This window comes from Dromiciops gliroides, chromosome 3 (assembly GCF_019393635.1).
Source record: "Dromiciops gliroides isolate mDroGli1 chromosome 3, mDroGli1.pri, whole genome shotgun sequence".
Taxonomy (NCBI): domain Eukaryota; kingdom Metazoa; phylum Chordata; class Mammalia; order Microbiotheria; family Microbiotheriidae; genus Dromiciops; species Dromiciops gliroides.
The window spans coordinates 33,709,628-33,726,883 of record NC_057863.1 but is presented as its reverse complement, the minus strand read 5'-3'; the positions used below and the strand labels follow the sequence as shown (position 1 = coordinate 33,726,883).

Here is a 17,256-nt window from a genome sequence, read left to right as displayed (position 1 = left end):
ACAAAGAGGTCTTTTTCGGGGCAGCTAGGTAGCGCAGAGGATAAAGCACTGGTCATAGATTTAGGAGCACCTGAGTTCAAATCCGACCTCAGACACTTACTAGCTGTGTGAACATGGGCAAATCACTTAACCCTCACTGCCCCAGGGGGGTGGTGGTGGTGGGAATAAAAGGGTCTTTTTCTCTTTCAGGGGATAACAACCATTTTCACAGCAGCAAAAACAAAACAAAACGGAAAAAAAGTGATTGCCCATTGATAGGGCAATGGCTGAACAAATGGTGATATATAAATTCCACAGAACTGTATATAAGAAACAATACACAGGAGGAAATCAGGAAAACATGGATGGCTGAGGAAGTGATACAAAGAAATCGGAGAACAGAATTCACAGGAATTGCTATACAACATAAACAAAAGAGCGCTAAAACACAATAGAATCCAGGTCCCATGAAATGAACAATTGTGGTTCCAGAGGGCTGATTTTCAAAGTAATCTCCTCCCTAGGTAAAGAGGTAGTAGACTATGGGTATAGAATATTATATGTGCTGGTTTTTTTCTTAGCTTTTGCTTAGCTATCTTTGTTAAAAGGGACATTTCTAGGAGTGGGGGAGTTAAATTGAGAAGCTAATTTGTATAAAAAACTGAACGGCATCAATAAAATGTTTATTTGTGACTTCAAGGGGTTAATGAAGAGCATTTCCTTAAGAGTCAATAAGCATTTATTAGGTGTTTAAGATGTATCAGGTACTGTTGTCAGCTGCTTCTCTCTCTCTCTCTCTCTCTCTCTCTCTCTCTCTCTCTCTCACACACACACAAAACACACACACACAACAGACAACACACAACACACACACGGCAGGCAGAGCAGGAATGAAATTGATATACCCAGACCAGAGTGATGCCCAATTCCTAGACAGGAGAACTGTATCTCTCACCCCATCCCCACCAAGTATCCTGATTGGGACTTCAGGGCATGCCTACAGAGTTGCATTCAGCAGGTTGGCTTGATCAAAAATTACCAAGGGGACACTTTAGGAGGAGTTCAGTCAAGTTTTCTGGGCCACAGCAAATCTGCCAGGGAGTGAGTGACTCATGACTCCCAAGATCCCAAGGATCTAAAGGGCAAGGAAGGAGACCCCTCTTCTAAACAGCCTGGAGGAAGGTCACTCTGGCCCACAGGTCACCCTCTTCCTTCTCAGTCTGACCCTGCCAGCTTTGTTTTTCTCCTCTGAGTATTTAGAACATCACTGTCCTTGTCAGGCTAACTACCACCATTTTTATAGATTTCATGACTAGCCTTTTCTCTGGAATATTTCTTTCCTCCCTCCCTCCCTCTTTCTTTCTTCCTTTCTTTCTTTCTGCAGGGCAATGAGGGTTAAGTGACTTGCCCAAGGTCATACAGCTAGTAAGTGTAAAGTGTCTAAGACTGGATTTGAACTCAGGTGCTCCTGAATCCAGGGCTGGTGCTTTATCCACTGTGCCACCTAGGTGCCACTGACTGGAATATCTTTAAGAGGGAAACTTAACAAAAGACTTTTTAGACCTACAGACAATTTTCACTTGCAAAATCTAGGCTTATCAAATCAGACTATGCCAATGTTTAAATGCATAAATCCATTCTCTCACCATCATTTTAGATTCCAGTTCTACTGGTCTTATCATTTCCCATCTTTATTGTATCTTTTTCCCTTTCCAGTCCAAGGAACCCACCTCTTCCTAAGGGCAGACAATTTTCATTGCTGGAAAAGGTTATGTCTATCCTAAGAAGCCCGTGATGCCATGGGGACCCATTTGGCTCCCTGACATATTTCTGCCCCTAATGAAGCTATCCCTCTGAATGCTGGAGGCCAGCGGCTACTTATTAACTCAGTTAAGTTCACCTGAGTTACAACTGGCAACACCAGTAAGTGCCCTTAATTATCCTAGGACCTACGGGTAATGATGCAGTACCATCTGACAACTGCATAGCCAGCAGCTGGGTTTCCCATAAAATAGACTTTCATAGACATACAAGGGCTATTTTTCTGACGGGTGTTCCTCATTTTACTTGTATCTCCAATCACAGGAATAAATGGACATGGAGTTAGAAAGGAAATCGGGAGTCTACCCTTCTGTTTCTACCCTTCATTTAACAGATGAAGAAACTGAGGCTCATGAGGGTGATATGACTTGCCCAAGGTCACTAAGCTAAGCATCACAGGCTGGGTCTTCACTCCAAATTCAGTGCTCCTTCCACTGTCATAAGTGTATTTGTTTTGGTGTCAACATCTTAAATAATATTGGAGCATGGAGAATTACATACACATAGTAATGGAGATTTTACAAAAATCTAGGAATGTAGGAAGTAGTATAAAAATAACTTGATGGAGACACGACTGCAAAAGAAGGGAAGGGGACTGATTAGTTATTAATAGGTGGATGGTATAATAGGCCAAGGGCCACCTAAAAAAATGTCCAAAGTCAGCTGGAGGAAGGCTTTTGGTGCAATGGCCTTTATCAAAAGGGAAGACCTGTGGGAAAGCACGGATGAGAAGGCACAGATGGGTAGCAGTGCAGGAACATCCAATGATAATATCAATTGGCCAACAGTGTTTCTGATAAAGGCCTCATCTCTAAAATATATAGGAATTAAATCAAATTTATAAGAATCCAAGTCATTCCCCAATTGAGAAATGGTCAAGGGATATGAACAGGCAGTTTTCTGATGAAGAAACCAAAGCTATCTATTCCCATATGAAAAAATGCTCTAAATCTCTAATGATTAGAGAGATGCAAATTAAAACAACTCTGAGGTACCACCTGACACCTATCAGATTGGCTAAAATGACAAAAAAGGAAGATAATAAATGTTGGAGAGGCTGTGGGAAAATTGGAACACTAATGCATTGTTGGTGGAGCTGTGAACTGATCCAACCATTCTGGAGAGCAATTTGGAATTATGCCCAAAGGGCAATAAAGCTGTGCATACCCTTTGACCCAGCAATTCCACTTTTAGGTCTTTTGTCCAAAGAAATCATGGAAGGGGGAAAGGGACTCACATGTACAAAAATATTTATAGCTGCTCTTTACGTGGTAGCAAGGAATTGGAAGTTGAGGGGGTGCCCATCAATTGGGGAATGGCTGGACAAGTTGTGGTATATGAATACAATGGAATACTATTGTGCTGTAAGAAATGATGAGCAGGAAGAGTTCAGAGAAACCTGGAGGATCTTACGTGAGCTGATGATGAGTGAGATGAGCAGAACCAGAAGAACACTGTACACAGTATCATCAACATTGAGTGTTGACCTACTGTGATGGACTATATTCTTCTCACCAATGCAATGGTACAGAAGAGTTCCAGGGAACTCATGATAGAAGAGGATCTCCAAATCCAAGAAAAAAAAAAAAAGAAAGAAAGAGCTGTGGAGTATAGATGCTGATTGAACCATATTATTTCTTTTGTTTTGGGTGCTGTTGGTTTTTTTTTTTCTATTTTGAGGTTTTGCATCACTGCTCTGATTCTTTCTCTTGTAACAGGATTAATGCAGAAATAGGATTAATGTTATTATGTGTATATATATATATGTGTGTGTATATATCTATATCTATATATCTATATCTATATGTATGTGTATAGAGATATATAGATATAACCTATATCAGATTACCTGCTGTCTAGGGGAGGGGGGAGGGAGGGGAGGGAGGGAGAAAAATCTGAAATTGTAAAGCTTGTATAAACAAAAGTTGAGAACTATCTTTACACGTAACAGAAAAAATAAAATACCTTATACATTAAAAAAAAAAGCTTATCCATAAAATAAATCTTGGTTGTTGCATTGAAAAAAAAATATCAATTGGCCAAGTGGATACTTGTTTCTTCATTCAATCATTTATAACATACTATTTATTGAACACTGATTCTATATGTAAAGATCTGCTGGAGGGATCATGGGATAAGAAGATGTAAAGAGGGGCAGCTAGGTAGTGCAGTGGATAGAGCACTGGCCCTGGAGTCAGGAGGACCTGAGTTCAAATCCGGCCTCAGACACTTAACATTTACTATCTGTGTGACCCTAGGCAAGTCACTTAACCCCAATTGCCTCACCAAAAAATAAAATATAAAATATAAATAAATAAAGAAGATGTAGCGAATAAGAGGTCAAGTCAATGAGTATTTCTAAAACTCCTATTATATGCTAAGTACTGGAGGTACAAAGACAGTAAGAAACAAGTCAGGCCCTGCTCTCAGGGGGCTCACAGTCCAATGGAGGAGACAACACACAGCAACCTCATACACACAAAACACACCTATGATACACTGGAGATCATTCCAAAGGGAAAGAACAAGAGAGGGGACTGGGAAGAGCTTCTTGTAGCTGAGACCTGAAGGGGGCCAGGAAATGGAATACAGGAGAGGAAGCATTCCAGGTTGGGGGCCGGCCAGTGAGGATGCCTGGGGCTGGGGGCTGGAGTGGCCTGGGCCGGGAGGAGCGAGGAGGCCTCTGCCAGTCAAGGGAATCAGGTGTAAGAAGCCCGGGAAAGCAGGAGAAGGCCAGGTTATGAAGGGATTTCAAAGCCAAACAGAGGACTTCATAGTTAATTCTGGAGGTGACAGAGCTAATGCAGCTTTCCTGAAGGGAATGCTAAATGTTGTTGTCATTATTATTAGCTGGGTAATGAGATTTTAGAAGAAGTCCCTTTAAGCTAAGATGGTCGGGGATAATTCACAGAAGAGGTGGAGAGAAGTAGAAGTAGATGCAGCCTGGTAGAGGGGCAAGAATGAGGGATCGGGAGCCAAGGATCCAAGCTGAGCAATCCATCCATCAATAAGTATTACTTAAGCACCTACTATGTGCAGGCCCTCATCTGGGCTTTGGGGAAAAAAATACAAAGAATTAAAGCTCTGGACAGAACATAGAGATGATGGGCCTGGCAGTGGTGACACATTAACAAAGACAGCGGCATGGCCTAGACCGGTGGGGTCAGATTCAAATAGAAATGGGGCCAACAAATTGTTACATAAGGATCCCTGTGGGCGGCATATTGGCTTAGGTTTAAAATGGGATATCAACAGTGTTTTATTGTATTTTTATTTATTTTGTTGATAGTTCCCAATTACATTTTACATCTTAATCTGGTTCCCGCTGTGCTAGTTTGACACCTCTGGCCCAGAGGGCAGAGCTGGCTGGCTTAGAGTTTTCTGGGGAGACCGGGGTTCCAGGTTGACCTCTGAAACAGACTAGGTGTATGATCCTGGACAAACCACTCTTTAAGAGTATAGATTGCTAAGCAGCTGCTGATCACCAGACACTCACAGTGATATAAAGAGAGAGGTTAGGTATAAGGCTGAAGGAAGTAGGAGGGAATTAAAAAAATAACCGCGGGCATGGTAAAATTGGAAATTTAGGCAATAGCATCACCCATTCCTATCTGGTCCACCTCTTGGCTACTTCTCTTGAAAGTTTTGAGTCCATCTCTATCCTCTGGTCCTGCTCTCCCCAAACACCCAATGACAAATTAGAACATTTCACCCCAAAGTACCCTTCAAGCATAATTTTTCAATTCTTTTTCATGCTCCCAACAGGCAGAAGCAAAAAAGATTGGGCTTCTTCTTTTTATGGCCAACATTCATGTCAAACTAGATGTTAACCTCTCTGGGAGTTTCCCCTTGGGTTAATATTCCCTGTAGCTCTAAGAGCTCTGGGAAAGATTAAGCCCATCCATCCAATAATTCAATTTCCATAAAAATCCACTTCATTTTAAATTTATAGACAAGTGCAATCATTTGGGTGGCCTCTAGCCTCCCGTTAAGAAGATGGGAAAGAGACACTGATTACAAGACACAGAGGTCAAATGATGAATGTCAACCAAAGGGTGGGAGCTCAGAGCAGGGGTCCAACACGGACGGAGGCATCATCTAGGTGGCCAAGGGGCCAATTTAGGATTGCAGTTGCTCTCCTTTGAATTGTCTCATAAAGGTAACCCTCCTTCAGGACCTGAGACTATAAGGAGGCAGCAGAGTACATTAGAAAATAATTTAGCCTGCCCATGGCCTCAGTTTCTTCATTTCTAAAGGCAGGGAGCTGGATTAGATGGGGTCTAAAGTTCTTTCTAACTCTACAACTACGATCCTAAGATCTTTGTATGAGTTTAAAGTTTAAAATGTCATGAAAATCTGATTTTCTTTCTCTCCTGGAAGCCTCCATGTGGTGGATAGTTTTGATATTACTAACTCCATTTTACAGATGAAGAAACTGAGGCAGTTCACTCAGCTTTGAGCTCTGTTAGGGAGCTTTCCCTCACTCCTGTCAGGAAGCCTGGACTTGCTTTTTGGAAAAATGGACCCACTACTTCTACCTTTGTCTTCTAGGAAGAACAAGTCTATTCCCTCTACCATGAGAGGCATCTTCAAGTACCTAGAGAGAGCTGCCTTGTTCTACCACAGCGTCTTCTCTTCTCCAGTCCCATGGCCTGCTCTCCATGTGGTATGATCTCTAAGCCCTTCCCAGGTCATGGCATGCTTTCTGTGGTCTGACCAGGGTCTAGAGGACAGTCACTTCACTAAGCGTGGACCACATCGCGAGAAATCTCAAACTCTGGGCTACTCTTGGCATGAGGCCAAGGCAGCAGGGACAGGACAAGCTGACTTGGTAGGGCTCTGTTGTTGAGGTTTTGCCTGTTCCCCAGCTTCCTTTGTATGTACTAGAAGACAGCAATTTGTTCCCTTGGCCAAGCAATCAGCCAGAAATGGTAAAGACACTCACTGATAAGAGTGACCTGGACAGTGGTATCAGTTCAAATGGAAAGACACGTCCCAGGTTCATCTTGAGACTAAAAGCTAGATGACATCCGGGTCAGAAGCTCTAGTTGTTTTTTTGGTTCACTACCTTGCTGGGATTTGAGATGGGACAGATTCTGCCCCTAGTAAGGCAGTCGATCCTTGTTAGCTCCTAGGAAAACAAGATGCAACCTGCTAACCTTAGGTTGTACTGAACAAATGCCAATGTGAGTCTTTCAAAAACATGTGAATCCTGTGATTATTAACAGCTGTGAATCCACAGCTGTGAACACAATAAGGCTCGACTTGCTTGTCTTTAGTTCCATTTTCAATTTCGTTGTTTTTGGTCCTTGGGACGATTTTCAGAATGTGCTGTAGAGAGAATATGTTTTGTTTTTTTTTCTGGGGATATTTTGCCAGTGACTTACTCCTGGCTCAGAGGTGGGGCCTCGGGGAAAGGAGAATGTCTCCAAATAAGAATACAGAATGAGTGTGTCCGGCCAAGGAACAGAGTCCCAGTATTCCTTTGTAAGGGCAGATGGCAGCAGAGGGAAACCTCTGGAGACACCTGAGGTCCAAAGTGTCACTCTTTACCCTTCCCGCCATATCACTGACTAGATCCAAGTGTGCAGATTGTGCCTGTTGGTCCAATGAGAATTTTTAACAGGCTCATCACAATTTGGGGTCCGTTATGCATCATCTTACTATCTGGGTTTAGATTGCTCAGCTGAGGAATGAATAGGCTGCTAACGCTTTTTTTTGTACCTACATTGGATTTCCAGAATTTTTTCTTGTTGAAAAAACAACCATGAAATCTGTAGCTAAAAGAATCTATCTATAAAGTGTGAAATGGGATACAGGAGTGTAATGATTGGAATGATGCCACCTACTGGAGACTTGCTGTGGGAAAGCTCCACCATGAGGAAATGCCTCAGAGGCATTGTGGCTTTTCCTTGGTGTCAGGAAATGACGTTTGCTCATGGGTGCTATCAAGGCTACCAGCCAATCAACCTGAGGAGCTTCCTATGGTCTGGGAGGAGACAGGAAGGAGGAGAGGGAGCCTGCGTGGAGAGCTCTGGGGCTTTTTGGGTTCCTGACTGGATGGTGGTGGCGGCAGAGGATTGTACATATATAACCTATATCAGATTGGTTGCTGTCTTGTGGAGGGGGGAGGAAAGGGAGGGAGGGAGAAAAAAATTTGGAACTCTAAATCTTATTTAAAAAAAAAAAAAGAACGTTGAGACTCTTTCCCAGAAAGTTTTTATATGCTTAAAAATAAAATAAATAGCATTACAAAGGAAACCAATTATACTGAATTACAGTTATCAAAGTATTTTTTTTTAAAGCTACAGGACCCAGATTAAGAACCCATGCTCTAGGGGGCGGCTAGGTGGCGCAGTGGATAGAGCACTGGTCCTGGACTCAGGAGTTCCTGAGTTCAAATCCAGCCTCAGACACTTGATGCTTACTAGCTGTGTGACCTTGGGCAAGTCACTTAACCCCCACTGCCCCGTCAAAAAAAAAAAAAAAAAGAACCCCTGCTCTAGAACAGCTGGGTGCAAGGGACATCTCTAGCACTTTTGGATCTGCATCTCCAGGGCCTCCTACAATGTCTCGGCACAGAGAAGGTACTTGTTGATTAGACTGATTGGAAAAATGAAGGGTTTGGATCAGAAGGCCTTGAGGCCTTCAAAGCCTGCTGGCTCAGACGCTATATGCTTCTAGAATCTCAGTGAAACCTCTCATGTACTCAACAGGAACTTGATTCCTCGGGCTTCACGTTCACTCCAGGTCACATTTCTGGTTGAAAGCAGACGATAAGGAATGACGTGACATTTCCCTAATGATCAGGCCTAATTCAGACAGAAGAGAGGCACGAGGGAGGGGGCTGTCTCTCAAAATTCAAATTCTGCTTCTGTTGCCTAATGAGAGAATGACTAGTCAAAGGCTGGCTCAGGAACAACTCAACTGAATTGCTATTGTCACTGATTAGAGAACTAACCAACAGCAAAAGTCTATGAAATGACTTCCCGACTCTGGGAAAAGGGTCCTTAAAAAAGGGATGCAAACTTTGGTGGGAGACTGGGCAAGAAATGGATTTTCTAATTCTGTGATGATATAAACATCATAGCTAATATTTATGGAGGAAATTTCAAGCACTGTATATACATTATCTTCACAACAATCCTGCGAGGTGGGTGCTGTTATTATCTCCATTTTATAGATGTAGTAATTGAGGCTTGGAGAGTTTAGCTGATTTGCCCAATATCATATAGTTACAATAGAACAAAAGGAGGAATTGGAGTCAGGAGAACTGGGTTCAGATTTTTCCTGTTACTATTGCATCACAGACCCAGGGTAAGAAGAGACCTTACTGATCACCTAGTACAAAACTGCTCTTTTTGTAAATGAAGTCCCAAATAAGTTAAATAAGCTGCCCAAAGTCATGCCAAGGCAGGTCAACAAGGTGTCTATTAAATGCCAGGCCCTGTGCTAAGTGCAGGAAATAGAAAGAATGGCAAAAATAAAAAACAACCCCCCCCAAACCCAGTTTCTGCCCCCAAGGGGCTCACCATCTAGTTAATGGAGGAGACAATAGGAAAAGGAGTATGTACAAATAAGATATGGACAGGTTAAATGAGAGATAATAAAGAGAGGAAAGGCCCTAGCATTAAAGGAGGTTGCCAAAGGCTTCTTGTAGAAGATGGGATTTTAGCTGGGATGTAAAGGAAGCCAGAGAAGAGGGAGAAGGTTCCACACACAGGGGAAGACCAGAGAAAATGCCTGGAGCTGAGAGATGACAGTTCTTGTTTATGGAACATCAAGGAGGCCGGTATCACTGGGTCAAAGAGTAGGGGTCGGGGAGTCACGTGTGACACTAGAAAGGTTAGAGGGGGTCAGGTTATGGCTTTGAGTGCCAAACAGAAGATTTTATTTTGACTCTGACATTGAAAGGGAGCCAGTGGAGTTTGTGGAGTGGCGCAGGGTGGGGCAGGAATGACATAGTCAGACCTGTACCATAGGAAGATCACTGACAGGTGAGTGAAGGAGGGACTGGAGTAAGGAGAGACTTGAGGCAGGAGAACAAGTCCAGGTGTGAGAATGAGCTAATTCTGGATTTGGATGGAGTCAGAGAGTGGATTCCAATCCTGGTTCTTCCAGTGGGTATGCGTGGCCTTGGGAACAATCCCACTTAAGGTCTATGGGGCCACTAGTATTTTCCATTCCCAAATTTACTTTGTCTTTCTTTTGTATACATTTTGTATAAATTATGTATAAATTGTCTCCCCAGTGGAATGTAAGCTCCTGGTGGGCAGGAACTGACCGTTTTTTGTCTCTGCATATCTAGTGCTCTGCATATAACAGATATAAGCTACTGACGTAGCTTGGGAAACAGAGCATCCAAGTTCAAATCTTATCTCTGATGCTTAGCATGTGATCTCAGGCAAATGATTTAATCTCTGAGGGTCCCATCTTCTTGATTCCTCAACAATAGATTCTTACTATCGCTAATCCAATTATTAAAGTACATTGTGATATAATTCATTATTATTAACTAATAAATCACATTTATTCTTATAAACTGCTTTCATTCAATCCTTACAACTCGTGTTGGGGTGTGTGTAAACATAATCATTCCCATTTTATAGATGAAAAAAATTGAGTTACTTGGGAAAAAAAAAAAAAACAGAGCCTAAAAGATTCAAATCTAAGTCTTAGTCCTTCAGTCTGAGCATTCTTCCTGATCATTATGTGAAGCTGCCCAAAACAACATGATTATTTTGATATCCTAGGAAATATATATTTATTACTAGTATCAGGAAATATTTTATTGATGCCATTTATTCAAGAAGTTTTTATTTTTGGCAATTCATCATATGAAACAAACAGTAACTAAGACTCTATTAAGTAGATTAATCCATAGTAATATGGATTAGGTGCTGGGCTATGCACAAGAGAAAAGCTTTACAAAATCACGTCCCCAGCCAGCATGATCATAAGGTGCTCTGCCACCCTGTGACTTGTGTCACCTTAGGCAAATCACTTGGCGTCTATCCCTGGCCATCTTCAGGTGCTTCCCAGTTCTAAGTCCTAAGAACTGACTGTGTATATATACATTTTTCCCAGCCAGGTATTCACAGTGGAATTATGCATGTTAAACAATCACAGACACACATACATCTTCCCCACCCCATCCCCCTCTCCCCCTTTATTCCTCTTCCTCTTTCTTTCTCTCCCTTCCTGTTTTTCTCTTTCTCTCTGTCTCTCTTTATCTCTCTCTCTCTTTCTTCTTCATATAACTTGGCTGACTCAGGGAAAATAACTGAACACTTGGCTTGAAATGAATGGAGAACAAATGTGGATCAGCTCCCTCTGCCGATTCCCTCCTGCTCTCACCCCCAAATTTGACATTGGTGATTTTTTGGTTTAATGTGCTCTGACTCAGCCTAAACAGCACAGATTAACTCTAAATGCATTCCTGGAACCAAAGCTGCTCTGCCCCTGCGTTAGATGCAATTATCAGGGAACATCGGCTCATCGAGGTCAGCCCAGAATCAGCAACAACTTAAATTCTGTTACTGTGGGCCAACATTTCAGTGCAAGGAGATAAACATCCCCTCTCTCCATAAAGGCAGGATAGTGCCTGCCTTTTACTGACATTTAGGCTGAGCTGGTGGGCCTTCTCACCCCGGCCTGAGGGGGATGCTGAATTAGGAAAATAGGTATCTCACTTTTTACTACACGTCCTTATTGGACACTCAGGAATGAAAGGACTTTAGACCTTTATGTTGTCATATCTGCTGAGGATAAGTCAACATATCTCCCTCCTGCCAAATCTAACATTGACTAAATGCAGATTCTAGGTCACTGCTAAGCTGGGTATCCTAGGAATACAGCCTTCAATGTTCTTCATGGTGGTGATGGCGGGGGTGGGGGGGGTGGGGGGGTGGTTGGGAAGCAGGGAGGAGGGAAGTAGTAGTCAGGGGAAGAGAGACAGAGAGACAGACAGAAAGAAAAATAGAAAGAGAAAGGGGGAAGAGAGAGGGAAAAAGGGAGAGAGAGAGAGAGAGAGGAGAGAAGAAAGAGGAGAGAGGGAGAGAGACAGAGAGAGATGGAGGGAGAGACAGAGAGAGATGGAGGGAGAGACAGAGAAAGACAGGGAGGGAGAGAGGCAGAGAGACATGGGTTTGTATTCACATACTCAGCTGATCCCTTGTCAGTTAATACTAGTGTAAAAGAAAGAATACCAGATGTGGGTCCAGAGGATGCGAGTTCAAATTCTGCCGCTGCCACTGTGACCTTGGGCCCAAGTCAATTCACTTGTCTGTGTCCTCCTCTAAATAGAAAGGTCAGATGACAGCCAGGGTCCTTCCAATTCCAAAGCTATGACTCATAAAAAGGTAGAAGGAAGGAGGCAAGCTAATCCAGACAGACCACATGTTAAAGAGTAGAAAGCCTGCTACAAAATAGCTCCCAAGAGCTATCTATCTGCAGGCTTTGACGTTTGGAGATGCTTCATTTTGGGGGGGGCGGGGTGCAGGGCAATGAGGGTTAAGTGACTTGCCCAGGGTCACACAGCTAGTAAGTGTCAAGTGTCTAAGGCCGAATTTGAACTCAGGTCCTCCTGACTCCAGGGCTGGTGCTTTATCCACTGCACCACCTAGCACCCTGATGCTTCACTTTTAAGATGTTTTTCTGCATGGGGCTGACACCGGTATTTCAACAACCCCCATGATCACCACACTGATCAAATGGCATAAGATCCACCCCTGCACCAATGTCACTTCTGCATGACCTGTCCCCCACGTCTAAAGGCAGCTGTCACACCCTGCTGAGGTCTTCTCCAGGTTCTGTCAATCAATCCCTATATCACCTCAAACAACCTATTGCCCTTCCCTGAAAGCTCACCAGTTTTTCCATGTCATTCTAGACAAGCATACCCAGAACTTAACACAATACTTCAGGTGTTGTCCAGCCCAGGCAGAGTAGCCAAATTATCAGCAGCCAGGTGACAGAGGGATAAAGCTCTGGGCCGAGAGTCAGGAAGATCCAAGTTCAAATCTGGTCTCGAACACTTTCTAGCTGTGTGACCCTGGACAAGTCACATCACCCTGATTGCCTCGGTTTCCTCATCTGTAAAGTGGGCATAATAATAGCACCTCGCATTGTGGCAAGGATCAGGTGAGATAACGTAAAGTGCTTGGTACAGTGCCTGGCACATAGCTGATATCATCATCAATAACAACCACCACTACCATTGCCATCTGCTTTCCAGTCCTGGGCTCTGCCTCTGACTACAGGCCCAGATGACACTAGTGTTCTTGGCCGCTATACTTTATGGCTGGCCGTATTTGAGTCTTTGGTCCACTAAAAATATCAAATCTTTCTTTTTTAGGGGGTCGGGGCAGGGCAATGAGGGTTAAGTGATTTGCCCAAGGTCACACAGCTAGCAAGTGTCAAGTGTCTGAGACCGGATTTGAACTCAGGTCCTCCTGAATTCAGGGTCAGTGCTTTATCCACTGTGATACCTAGCTGCTCCCTAAGATATCTTTCTGACAGTTTTCTAGACACTTGATGCCCAGGAGGTACCTGCATTCTAAAAAAAGCCAACAACTAAACAAAACCCCCCAAACTGACTGGTGCTGTTGGCATAACTCCTGAAAGCCTTTGTGGTTAGTGACCAAAAGGACAATTAGTTGTTGTGAGGAATGATGGTACCTCCAAGTTGCTGGGCTCCTCAGGGAGGGGGATAGGAAGAGGGGGTGGGGGGAGAGGCACTACATAATAAGTCAGTGTAGCGCCTGTTTTCAAAGAGGATCCTACCCCTCTTCCCCCTCCCATCCTTTGAAGATGTTTTCTTTTACAAGAGCAGAGCTGTCTAATTATAAAGGAGAGAACATACCACCTAATCAGCTCAAGCCATGGAAAAAGAACACTGTATTTTCCTAAAGAAAACCTGCCTTCAAATGCCATTCCTAATTAAATGACAGACCACATTGTTAAAGAAGGAACACCCTATTCTTTGGTCTGTCTCAGTGAGATATGAAGAGATGTGAACTTATTACAAAAAAAAAAAAGTCTTCTACTGCCAACAAGGCTTAGATTGATTCTCCCAACATGGTGGTACATCATCTCCCATGTGTCTTGTTCCCTGCACCACTGACATGAGTCAACACCCCCTTGTCCCAAAGAGAGAGACTGGGGGATGGATGGTGAAAATGACTTGGAATGGTGGTGAGTGGCCATTTTTGTATGGTGGGTTCATCCCATCTCCATGGGGTGGTAGGTTTAGGGGAAGGGGAAGAAAAGGGAAAGGGAAGGGAAGGCAAGAGGTCAGAAGAGGGACCACATGAATATATTATTATTTAATTTACTCAAATTATTCCTGCCATTTATAAACCAGCAGATATTTAATGTAAAAGATTGAGATTTGATGGACTTCTAGTCCCAAGCTGCTAAGATTGCTTGTTCTTTCAATTTCAGGATACTATGAAAGGTCATTTGCCAACTAGTCTGGCTAAGTTCTCATCCCATCAAATTCAATGGAACTTATTCTATATATAGAATGAGAATTTTTTATATTATACATTCCCATCACTTTAATAACATTCTGAGATTATCTACAAATGTAATTTTCAAAAAGACAAATTTGGATCTTGGCTTGTAATATTATAAAACATGCCATCCCTCATGGAAAGTTTTTGTTTTTTTTAATTCCCTTTAAACTTTTGCTAAGTAATTGATTTACGAGGGAGACAGTCTTGGCTTTTATTTGTAGAGAGCACGCCTTGACCATGAGATCCTTTTACATTTTCTTAGGCAACAGTAGTGAGGGGCAACAGAATTTACAACAGCTAGCTCAGGAAAATCCATGAGACTTTACTAATTTTACTAAGGACTTATTGTGTAGTGCCTCTGTGGTTGCCCTCACGGTCAAATCTGATAGTTGGATCTATTCTTAGGCCTTGTCCAATCCCCCCTGGAGACCTCTTGGAGGTTGTCTGGGCAAGGAAGCTGACTTGTCTTGGATATGTTAAAACAAAGTGTTATAGGGCATGGGAAAAAATAGATTAAGCATCCTTGGTACTTGTAAGCAGTAAGAATAATGCTTATGTATATATGAACATACACATACACACACACAGAGAATATAAACTCTTTAAGGGCAGAAACTACTTCATTTTTGTCTGTGTATTCCTAACACTGCAAAGAATCAGCATACAGTAGGCACTTAATAAATGCTTGTTGATTGACTAACAGTGATTCTCTATTGACTTCCAGGCCTCTCCTGCCTGCAGTGGGATTAATCTTTAAACAGACCTCTTTCTTTTCTGGTCAAAAGATCCTAACTTATCTCATGATGTGTTGGGCCCAGTTTGCTGTCATGGGACAAATATATTGCTTTATCCAACCGTGGTCCATTAGGATGGTTCAGACTGAAATACTGTAGTATCACAAATGAGAAATGAAATCAATAACTCTCCAATATGACTTTTTGTTGTTGCTGCTGCTGTTCTTTCTTCAGCAGGCAGACCCTCGGGGAAGCTGGGACAGTGTTTTACAAAGTGCTGAGCATCCTTCCTCCCTCCTCCCATTCTCTGGCTTGGTGTCTTAGTGACAGAACAATCTATTACCATCAAGGTCTGCTCTGGCCACTTGTGGTCAGAGGAAATGAAGTCAGGTTTAAAAAAAGAAAAAGAAAAGGCCCCAAAGAACAAATCTAAACAAAAACTGGGCATTTTATTTATAAACAGCCCAGAGTGTTTCAATCCTAAGTGTGGCACACAATGAAGACTCTTTCTGTCTAATTCACTGCTAGCTCGTGGCCTTGGGAGGGCAGGTTCCATCTGGACAACCTCCTAAAATAATTCTGGATCCACAAACTCTCCCCAGCCCCCACTCTTCATCCCCTTGGGATGAATGAATATTGACCAATGTAACAGCTCTCTCCTGACATTTCTTCTTTCTCTAAGCTTTATGTCTAGTGGATTTCAAGTGGACATTTTTCTTTTCAGAAAAATCTCATAGAAATAGACCCGTTTTCAGTTAGTAGTGAGAATCATTACATGCAGGGTAAGTGGGCAGTTTAACATTTAATTCCACGTCCACCATGTACCCTCAGTCAGAAGGTAGTCAGGTATGGTGCTTCCTTGTCAGTCCTCTGGAATCATGGGTGGTACCTGGGTTAAGCTAAAATGCTGAAGTCTTTCAAAACCGTTCATTTCTAGTCAAAATATCGGGGGCAGGCACTAGGTCTGTTCATTTCTAGTCATAACAATGGGGTTGGGGACCGGGTCTCATCCAAACCATGTCTTTCTTGATACTTAAGACAGTACTTCTTAGGAAGTAGCCGCCAAATACATTTTTGTTGGTGCTGAAATTTTAAGTGTATACCTATGCACACACATGCATAATTGTATCTCTAGTTATGCATATAATGTAGATATAGATGCTCAAGCACTCTGTGTGTACACACACACACACACACACACACACACACACACACACACACACTTAAAAAAAGATGCCCAAGATGAAGTAGTAAAATTAAGCACCTCATTTTCAACTTCTAGAGAATGAACTCCACCAGGTAAAAGGCATCTGAATGGTTGTGGGCATCCCAGCCTCGCACTTACCTCTTGTTTCTATCTTCTAGCTGCAGCGTATACACCATGTCATCAGCCACGTGCGCCTTGGAGTTGCTGTCTCCCCATTTTAGCTTCAGGCTCTGCGGCCCTGCTGCTGCGCACTCTAACCGGGGAGGGGAGGGTGGTAATGGCCTCGTTTTGGCCTTAATGGAGTGACTAAATGGTCCAGCCCCAATCTCATTGACAGCCTGAATTCTGATCCTGGAGGGGAGAAATGAAAACAAGTTAAAATAAAATCAGGCAAACATTTCTGCTGATATTCTTTAGATGCTTGTGTAGCTTAGAGAGTGGAGGATGGAATGGTCTCCACTTGGCCGGGCAAAAATGTCTGAGGGTGAACTAGTAAGATGTCTTGAGTTGCTTAATAAATCTCTAAGATTTCTGTTAGTGAAAGGAAGCACTCCAAAGACAGTTATAGTAGTTGCCCTCTCCAGTGGGGCCCCAATCTACAGAACACTGGCCCTGCGGTCACAAGATAACATTAGGCAGAGATCTCAGAGCCCATGACTTATGACCCTTTCATTATCTAGGAAGATCCAGAGGCCCAGAGAGGGGACAAGACCACATAGCTAAGCAAAAGCCCGAGTCAGGATTTGAACCTGGATCCTCTGACTCTCTGGGGTTTGTCCCACTGCACAACACACATTCATGAGCATTTCAGGCTTAAAAAACATTTTTCCTCATAAGCCTGTGAGCCAGGGAGCAGTTGACCTAATTTTCAAATAAGACAAAACCAAATTTCATTTCAGCCTCAAGACACTGGCACAAATAGATGAGAAGGTGACGAGTTACAGGGAAGACAGAAAATCCAAAGCAAGCCAAACCAAACCCCCAAAACCCTCTCTCT

The 17,256-nt window shown here is 42.9% G+C and overlaps 1 protein-coding gene across 1 annotated transcript in view; it reads right to left on the bottom strand.

Moving 5' to 3' along the window:
• Positions 1 to 17,256, bottom strand: part of FNDC3B (fibronectin type III domain containing 3B) — a 399,493-nt gene that overhangs the window by 29,916 nt on the left and 352,321 nt on the right. The window contains exon 23 of the mRNA XM_043994436.1: positions 16,398 to 16,610. Within this exon, the coding sequence (XP_043850371.1) occupies positions 16,398 to 16,610 (213 nt within the window). The remainder of the gene's footprint in view (positions 1 to 16,397; positions 16,611 to 17,256) is intronic.